The sequence below is a fragment of the Temnothorax americanus genome, unplaced genomic scaffold (assembly GCF_048541705.1).
Source record: "Temnothorax americanus isolate GAGA-0224 unplaced genomic scaffold, ASM4854170v1 Scaffold281, whole genome shotgun sequence".
Taxonomy (NCBI): Eukaryota; Metazoa; Arthropoda; class Insecta; order Hymenoptera; family Formicidae; genus Temnothorax; species Temnothorax americanus.
The window spans coordinates 20,001-29,524 of record NW_027509423.1 but is presented as its reverse complement, the minus strand read 5'-3'; the positions used below and the strand labels follow the sequence as shown (position 1 = coordinate 29,524).

Sequence of the window (9,524 nt, the reverse complement as noted above, 5' to 3'; positions counted from 1 at the left end):
CTATATCAATAGCAAGGGGAGAAAATCCATCTATTATAAAATATTCAACAGATATGCTAAAGATGCGTAGGCATTGTCTAAAGATTATTAAAGAAAAAAAATTACTGCCTTTTCCAGAGGAATAAAAACTTAAATTTAAAGAATATAATACATACAGAATGATACACACTCATTGCATTTTCACATCTACTTTATATTAAACCTAAAGTACAATCGTGAATTGCCAAAAATATAATAAACAATTCAGCTTTCATTTCTGAGAATTCGTACATATATAGAAGCTTTATAATAAAACTAGATCTGATCAACCAAATTTTAATGAATTATATATGAAATAGAGGTAGAAAAGAATGAAGAAACAAATGTATATATTAGATCGTCTCTACTTTCTCGACGTCATAAATATTTATGGGAATAAAAAAAGTGTGCAAGTAGAAACTTGCACATTGCTTCCTCATAGTTATTAAGTGTGCAAGTTGAAACTTGCACATTGCTTCCTCATAGTTATTAAGTGTGCAAGTTGAAACTTGCACATTGCTTCCTTAGAGTTCTTAAGTGTGCAAGTAGAAACTTGCACATTGCTTTCTTAGAGTTCTTAAGTGTGCAAGTTGAAACTTGGACATTGCTTCCTTAGAGTTCTTAAGTGTGGGTACATAATTATGTATACAGGCTCCTAAAGAGTTAAGTGTGCGAGTAGTATAATTTTTATTTTTGTACCTTTTTTCTTTTGAATTTGCCAACCTCTTTGGACATTGAGCAGCTCTATGTGCCACGAACTGTCTGCATTCATAACACATTTTGATGTTCGTCCCTTGTCTTGGACAGTCACGTCCCAAATGTCCAAACTCGTCGCAATTAAAACACTTTTGGTCGTGGTCACCATGGCACTTCCGGACGCTTGCGTTCTTCCGGACTCACTTTCTTTCTGTATTATAAAATTTTTAAGACTTTCATAAGACAGCGGTTTGTTCTGCTGATGCATATTTAGGAAATTCAGGTTTTTAACATCCGGTAAAGCTTTCGATATTGCATTGTAGAACGAATCTCTTACTCCATCATCGGTCAAAGGTTTTACTTTCGGCAAGCTATTATACATTCTAACTATATCTTCAAATCGATTCCAGAAAGCTGAAGCCTTTTCCTTTCCCGGATTGTATTTAATACTATATAATTTTTCCCGCAGACTCATAGTAGTTAAATTTGCTTTATTTAATTTCAGTGTTTTAAGTTTTTCCAATATTTCTTTCGGTTCCTGAATTTCGCTCGAATAATAATTCATTTCTAAATGTCCGATTAATCTTTTGCGAACATCATATTTTTGTTGTTTTAGAACACTTCCGCTAACATTCGATCTCGTATTTTCGTTTTCATTGCTTTCATCAATAATGTGTAATAGATTGAGAGAGCGTAATTCAGATTTAAAGAAATCTAAGAAATATTCAAATCGTGTATGTGTATTTAATTTATAATATCTATGCAATTTGGTATTTCTAGATTTTAAGAAATCTTTCGCAATATTTTCCCGTTCTTTAAATCGTTTATCTATTTCATTCAAAATTAAAGAATTTACATTGTTGATTTCTGAATTACTATCTAAGCTTTGTACTTTCGAATTTGAATCACTTACGGTTGTGGATCTTCCGGGCATGTTTGGAAGAGAGCTCGTTCGAGTGTCTTTCATTTTTACTTCATCCAATTTTTCTCTCATGAAGTTTTTGGTTTGATTACCATATTCTACTAAACCATCATACTCTGCTCGAGTGTATTTTATCAGATTATTCATTTCTTTAAGTTTTTCTTCCATTTCTTCTTTCGATTTCCTTTCGGCCTCTTTCAATTTTTCCTCGTAACTTTCGGTCATTACTTTCAATTTATCCTCGAATTCTGTGGAATTCAAAAAATCATTATTCTGATTTTGTATATCAAATATATCATTTTTCTGAGTGTTATTCAGAAAGTCTCTATTAAATAAAATTTTATGAGGTTTTATTTTCTCGATACTGGTAATTTTCGGGGTACCTTTCATTACATTTTTCATTTCTTTCGACTCCATCACGTATCAAGAGACACGGTACTGTCTCGCGCCAAGTACACGCGGAGCGAGACCGACCGTGACTCTTTTACGCGACGCGACGGGTTGCAAGTACCCGAGATGTTGAGATCTCGATAACGAGTGAACGGATCAAGTTCTAAGTAGGCTTGATCGATAGCTTGGAGTCCAATTAGGGGGGGGGGGGTTTCTCTTATAATATTCTGCTACGTGCCCTACGAGCGGAGATATTGCGACGTAAAGTCCAAATGTAAAAATTTTTTATTAAGATACGTCGTCGTCGTCTACGTCGACCGCTCTTCTTTATAACATACATGTAACAAACAGAGAACGTCACTTTCACTTTTTCGACACTGGCGGCTAGCGGCGTTAGTGTCGCAGTGCAGTGCAGTTCGTTTAGAGCGCTATCCTGTCAGTCAGTTCATCATCTGATCAGTTAACCTATCTCGATCGATCGAGAGATACGGTAGTACGCGCGGAGCGAGACTGATCGTGTGACTCTTTATTACGCGTCGCGAGGTAAGGTGCGACAACTCGCGCATACGCGCGTACGCGAAACGGCAGTAACACCGTAATCGAGCCGGCGATATACTGAATTGAATTGCTTCGTGCTTATCTAAAGATTTCGTATCCCTACATTGGGTGCGTTCAGCCGATACTCCGCTAGCTTAGCAATCGTGAGCAGTCGCTCGTTTTCGCTCGTTTCCTCTCCTTTGACCCAATGGATTAAAAGGAGAGGAAACGAGCGACTGCTCACGATTGCTAGGCTAGCGGAGTATCGGTTGAACGCACCCATCGTGTTACTATCGCTGCCGGAAAAGAAGGTTCTCTACGCTTGGCAGAAAGTGACGACTGACACGTTCGATCCCGACTTCGTTGATCGCAGAAGAGCTCAACTCGAGGTACGTTTCCGATTTGCAATTATAAAAGTATTGTGCGATGAATGTTGTACCCAATTATAACCTCAAATAAAGTTGTGCACGTTGCTGAAAGATATATATATATATATCTTGATATATAGGCTACGGTCAACGTGATACAAATGCTCTGGAGCGTTTTTCTTCTCCTTCTTTCTTCATTAAAAGAAAAGAAAAGAGGAATGCTTCGAAGCATTTGTAGTGTCACGTTGACCGTAGCCATAATATCATATTAATACATTATTATATTTTTAGACGTAGCTGTTGATGAAAGAGAATTAGATGGTGACTTAATTTTGGGAGATATAGGTCAAGGATTGCCATTTAAAGCTGGTACGTTTGATGGGGCTGTCAGTATTTCTGCGCTTGTGGTTGTGCTATGCAAGCAAAACTTTGCACAATCCTACAAAACGTTTATATCGTTTCTTATCAACGTTGTATGTATGTCTGTCAAGAAGCGCAAGAGCAGTGTTACAATTCTATCCAGAGAACGGTGAACAGGTTGTGGATATATAGGTCAAGGATTGCCATTTAAAGCTGGTACGTTTGATGGGGCTGTCAGTATTTCTGCGCTTGTGGTTGTGCTATGCAAGCAAAACTTTGCACAATCCTACAAAACGTTTATATCGTTTCTTATCAACGTTGTATGCATGTCTGTCAAGAAGCGCAAGAGCAGTGTTACAATTCTATCCAGAGAACGGTGAACAGGTTGTTGATATTATATATATCTTGATATATAGGCTACGGTCAACATGATACAAATGCTCTGGAGCGTTCTTCTTCTCCTTCTTTCTTCATTGAAAGAAAAGAGAAGAGGAATGCTTCGAAGCATTTGTAGTGTCACGTTGACCGTAGCCATAATATCATATTAATACATTATTTTATTTTTAGATATAGGTCAAGGATTGCCATTTAAAGCTGGTACGTTTGATGGGGCTGTCAGTATTTCTGCGCTTGTGGTTGTGTTATGCAAGCAAACTTTGCACAATCCTACAAAACGTTTATATCGTTTCTTATCAACGTTGTATGCATGTCTGTCAAGAAGCGCAAGAGCAGTGTTACAATTCTATCCAGAGAACGGTGAACAGGTTGTTGATATATATATATCTCGATATATAGGCTACGGTCAACGTAATACAAATGCTCTGGAGCGTTCTTCTTCTCCTTCTTTCTTCATTGAAAGAAAAGAGAAGAGGAATGCTTCGAAGCATTTGTAGTGTCACGTTGACCGTAGCCATAATATCATATTGATACATTATTTTATTTTTAGACGTAGCTGTTGATGAAAGAGAATTAGATGGTGACTTAATTTTGGGAGATAGAAATAACGTGGATAAAGCACTGAGAAGCCTGCAAAAGACCGACAGCAGATATAAGTAAGAGAATTTATTATTATTTTTCTTTTTCATACACTTATCGTAATTATTAATTGAATTATAATTTTATTGCAGTAACGCCACTCGCGAACCACGAGAGTCGCGTAAAAACGGGGAAAAAAACCGAGGACAGTAAACCAAGCAGCGGAAAAATATCCCTATTCGACTTTCTCGAGGATAAATTATCTGTACAACCTGAGAGCGTCGAAACAACTAATTTCTCAAAACAGCTACATACAAATTAATAAAAGTAATCAAGATCGTTTTGAATCAAGAGGATTTGATTATATATATATATATATATATATATATATATATATATATAGATTATGTAGAGACATTATTATATATAGAGATTATATAGAGACATTATATAGAGACATTATATAGAGATTATATAGAGACAAAAATTAAATCCTGTTGCTCTCAACGTCTGCCTCTGCCTCGTCTACCCCAATGGTAATTGGGTGATGACAATTTATATGAGAAGGCCATGAACCTTTATTCTTGGCGTCGTATCCCCGCGGCTCTGCCTCTTGGTCTGCGAACTGTAAAATAATAAAATTGTATAAGAAATTTTATGAATTAAATACATATAAAATGAATTAAATTTTTTATATATAACGAGAAGATATTTATTATTATTATTACATACCCAATGTCCAGTTCTATCTCTAAGTTTTGGATCTCCACAATTGAACGGAACTGACGAACTGTGCAATATTTGTATATGTTTTCTATCTTCTGGTATACGTTGAATAAATTGAGGCAATTGAATTCGCCATGTTCCGACAGGTTCATAATCTGAACAACTTCGCAAAAGTGTATGGAAATGATCCATATGAGCGTCCGTAATCCATTTGCCTCGAATAATTATATTTTTTTCTTTACGTTTTAAAATTACTCTCTTTTTTAAATTCTGTTTGGATTGCTTTATAATAGCGCGATTGTTTAAATCCTGCTGCTCTGCACGAGATTCTGTAGCATAATTACTTTCAGAATGTGTCTTTGCACTTTTAGCAATTGCTTCAGTTTCTGTCGCTTTTATTATCGCTAATGGAAGTACTCTTTAAGAAATAGCACATTGTGAATCTTGAGCACGATTATTTGGTAAATTCTGTTTGCATCGTTGCTGCTTTGTAGCGCGATTTTCTAAATCCTGTTTTTCTGCCCGACATTCTTTAGCGCAATTACTTTTAAAATGTCTTTTCATACGTTGAGCAGTCGCTTTAGCCTCTCTATCTCTTATCACTGCTAATGGAAGTACCTTTTGAGGATTAGCACTTTGCAAATCCTGAGGAAAATGTTCCATAACATTATTTTCCAAAATTTGTACCAAATGTGAACGCATAAACTTATATTCATACTTTACTTTGTCAGGTTTAATATTGAATAACAATGAAGTAGCAAAAGCTATAGCAAAAACACCACAATCGCTACAGTTCGGTTGACGTTGCACATTATGGAAATTTGACGGGATGTTTTTTAAAGTCATGTGCTGGAAATAATTTTTCCAAGAATCGCTCATGATCTTTACACAATGTTTTATTATGTGAAGAATCATATACAAATATATTTTTTGTATCATAATAACAACACACCCAATGTGACGAGCTACACAATATTTGAATGTGTTTTTTATCTTGTGATACAGGTTGAATCATATCAGGCAATTGTATTCCGACAGGTCTATAATCTGAACAACTTTGTAAAAGTCTATGGAAATGATCCATATGTATGTCCGTCAGCCGTTGCCTGATTCAAAAACGACTATAAAATGGTTAGATGTTAATCAGATACGACGTAGAAAAGTTAAAACTTATAAGGAAATTGAAGCTCTTAACGGAGATTCTACAAATATATTTTGTCCATCTATAATAGATGAACATTATCCATGGAGACCGAAAGAATTGGAATCTATGTTTTTATATGAGTTTGTACAGTGGTATGATATTTTGAAAAATAAACCACGAGGTAAAAATATTGAATACTACACGATGGAGAATGGTTATTATCTAAAACGGCGACAGCGTGGATGTCTTATTAATCACTATAAATATAATGTCAATACGCAGCCGGAAAATTATTTCTTTTCATTACTGCTCATGTTTAAACCGTGGCGGAAAATAGAAGATCTTAAAGACGGATGTGATACATATACAGAAGCATTTCACAAGGAAAAGTTATATCTTACGGAAGCATTGCAATATCATGAAAAATTAGAGGAAGTGCAAAAAGCATTTGAAACTGCGAAGCAATTAGTTGAACAATATTTAGATAATTTGGAAAAACAGCATGAGTCTCAAGATGATCCCAATAATCCAATAGGTGTTTAAAATATTGAGGCTGGTGAAGCGATGCAAGATTTTAAGGATCTTGGTGACAAATTAAATCAGGAAATCAATGTATCTGAAATAATTTCAAATCTGAACGCAGATCAAAGAAGAATATTTGACAGAGTCATCAACGCCGTAAAGATATCACCGGATGACGAACAATTTAAACAATTACTATTATATGTTAGCGGAGAAGGAGGTACTGGTAAAAGTTTCTTAATTAAAACAATTAAATGCTGGATAAAACAAAATCTCCACAAAGATACTGCTGTAACAGCACCTACTGGTATAGCGGCGTTTAATATCGATGCTTTAACAAATCACAGGCAATGGCAGTTACCTGTTGAACATGGTGATCAGTCTCCTAAGTATACACTATTATCTGATCACGTTTTGAAAGTTTTACGAGCAGATCTTAAAGATGTTAGTCTTATTATAATTGATGAAATATCAATGATATCTAATTTAACTTTCATGTATATACATTTACGACTATGTCAAATATTTGATACCATGGATGACGATTTCTTTGGTGAAAAGCATGTTCTTTTATTTGGAGATCTGCTTCAATTACCTCCTGTACGTGAAAATTTTATCTTTGTTCCACTATCAAAAGCAGAATTTAATAAATATATTGGCAGTGTGGGGACTACTCCTGAGGAATGGTTGTGGCAAAAATTTCAATATGATGAATTGACGATCAATATGCGTCAGCAAGGAGATACAGCTTATCGTGAATTACTCTCGAGAGTTCGTATTGGTTTATTGACAACTTCTGATTCTGAGATTCTCGAGAAAAGAAGAATATCATTGAAAGGTCAGTCTTTCGATGAAAGATTATACGAATTGTGTAATTATCTTGATAATTCGCCGCCTAACACTGTTTGTTTACTGCCTACTCGTTATTTGTGCGATGTTCTGTGTGATGCTAAGTCGTATTGCTTCGAAAGAAATATTATTAATTGCTCAAGATACGCTTGACTGTGATAATTATATTAAACGAAAGGTACAAAAGCGATTGACGGATAATGAAGACGATGATACCAATACAGCTGGGCTTTTGAAACAAATTACAATTAAAATTGGAGCAAAAGTTATGATAAGACGCAATATTGATGTCACTTTGGGCCTGGTAAATGGTACAATTGCTACAGTTATTTCTGTTGTGCGGGATATATCTACCGATTGTGTAGAAAATATTAAACTTCTTTTACTGTCTGGTTTGGAGTATTGTATTGAAAGAGTAAGTGTCAAGTTTAAAGTAATGGAGAAAGCATATGTTATCAGAAAACAATTTCCCATAACTCTCAGTTGTGGCATAACCATTCATAAAAGTCAAGGATTAACCTTGCAAAACGCTGTTATGGATATAGGTAATTCTATATTTAGTTGTGCTCAGTCATATGTTGCGTTATCCCGACTACCGTTTTTGGATGGATTGCATTTAATTAACTTTGATCCTTCAGCTGTAAAAGTAAGTGAAAGAGCTATTAGCGAATATAATCGACTAATACGAACATTTCTACCGCAAGCACAAACGATTCCTATTTCGAAAAAACGTTTTCGAAAAGTAAAAGATGTTCCGTGGACATTGTCGAAAATAATCAATGCCGGTTAAGAGTCAGATCAACAAATTGGAAAAAGTACTGTTGAGCCGATACCTGTTTTGCAAAATGAAGATGGAGTTTCATGCTACGCAAACTCAGTAATACAATGTTTCTTGCAGTCAAGTATTTTTAGGAAAGTGTTGCTTAAAGTTGATAAAGATGATTTAAGTATATTAGCGCATAAATATGACAAACGATTACCTAATTTGAATGCTGATGCGATACGGACAGATTTAGGAGAGCGCTTTACGAGTCGTGGTGATGAAAAACCAGCAAAACGAGACGCTCTTGAATTTCTTATTGCCATTTGCACAAAATATAATTACATAAAAAATTTGGTCGGGCATCAAGTTACTCGTACTACTAAGTGCATTAGCAACTCATGTGGTTATACGACAAAAGATAATATTACTGATAACATAGTTGTTCCAATTTCTATTAATAATTTGAAGAAGAAAAGTTATAATCTTAATAATTTATTGAAGGATACATTTTTAAATTGGGGTCCGTTATATGGAAAAACATGCCAATTTTGTGCAGGAAATCTAGTATTTAGAAATGAATTAACGTTGACGAAAGAAATAGTTATCATTTATTTAATTTTGTTCTCGTCACACAGGATAATAAATTAGTGAAAATGCCACAGACATTTAATTTAACTGGCATATCAACAACTAAGATATCGATAGCTAAACAGCAGTATAAAGTAAGAGCCGGCGCGGTAAATAGGGCGCAAGTTATATATATTTTTCTTATCGTCAATACATAAAAAATAAAATAAAAAATTCGCGAACGTTTCGACCATTTTTTGTGGTCATCTTCAGCGCAATAAATTAAAAACGTGTAAAATTAAAAACTATATAGTAACGCGGTCATTGGGCTATTGTATACTCGCACGTTGCACGTTCCTTTTTCCATGCGGTCATTCCGGTGTGTGTGCGCTACTCCATAGGCAAGCAACCTTGAGTCTCTCCCAAGTTGGAAGGCTAGGAGGACTATGCTGATGCATTTGGTACTTCATTATATGTTGCGCGATACAATGAAATCGTGAACGGTATAGCGCACAAAACGGTAGACAACAGACGCAAGTTATCTTGGCATTGTTTCGAGAGATAATACTTGATCGTAGAACGGTACAGCGCACAGATAACGGACGCAAACTGTCTCGACAATGTTTCAAGAGGTAATGACCGATCTAAACCATTCTCTCGAAACGTATCTCTCGAAACAATGCCAAG

The 9,524-nt window shown here is 35.3% G+C and overlaps 2 protein-coding genes across 4 annotated transcripts in view; one reads left to right on the top strand and one right to left on the bottom strand.

Annotated features, from left to right (window-relative positions):
* Positions 1–201: 201 nt before the first annotated feature.
* The window catches only part of LOC143899728 (uncharacterized), a 28,035-nt gene continuing 18,712 nt past the window's right edge, over positions 202–9,524 (bottom strand). Inside the window, exons 1-3 of one of the 2 annotated variants that reach the window (XM_077410249.1) lie at positions 2,020–2,059; positions 1,628–1,884; positions 202–925 (exon numbers count right to left, since the gene is read on the bottom strand). In XM_077410249.1, the coding sequence (XP_077266375.1) occupies positions 674–925; positions 1,628–1,884; positions 2,020–2,053 (543 nt within the window). In that variant the 5' untranslated portion in view covers positions 2,054–2,059 and the 3' untranslated portion in view covers positions 202–673. Of the gene's footprint in view, positions 926–1,627; positions 1,885–2,019; positions 2,060–9,524 lie in introns of those variants that run through there. The other variant, XM_077410248.1, reaches the window with a different exon arrangement.
* Positions 3,477–4,341, top strand: LOC143899727 (18S rRNA (guanine-N(7))-methyltransferase-like). 2 transcript variants are annotated; one of them, XR_013257581.1, is made up of 3 exons: positions 3,477–3,675; positions 3,859–4,055; positions 4,238–4,341. XR_013257581.1 is itself a non-coding variant. In XM_077410247.1 (3 exons), the coding sequence occupies exons 1-3, from the start codon at positions 3,517–3,519 to the stop codon at positions 4,241–4,243; spliced, it is 354 nt and encodes a 117-aa protein (XP_077266373.1). In that variant the 5' UTR covers positions 3,477–3,516; the 3' UTR covers positions 4,244–4,341. The 2 variants fall into 2 exon arrangements, 1 of the variants encoding a protein (XP_077266373.1); XM_077410247.1 differs by having other exon boundaries at positions 3,477–3,667.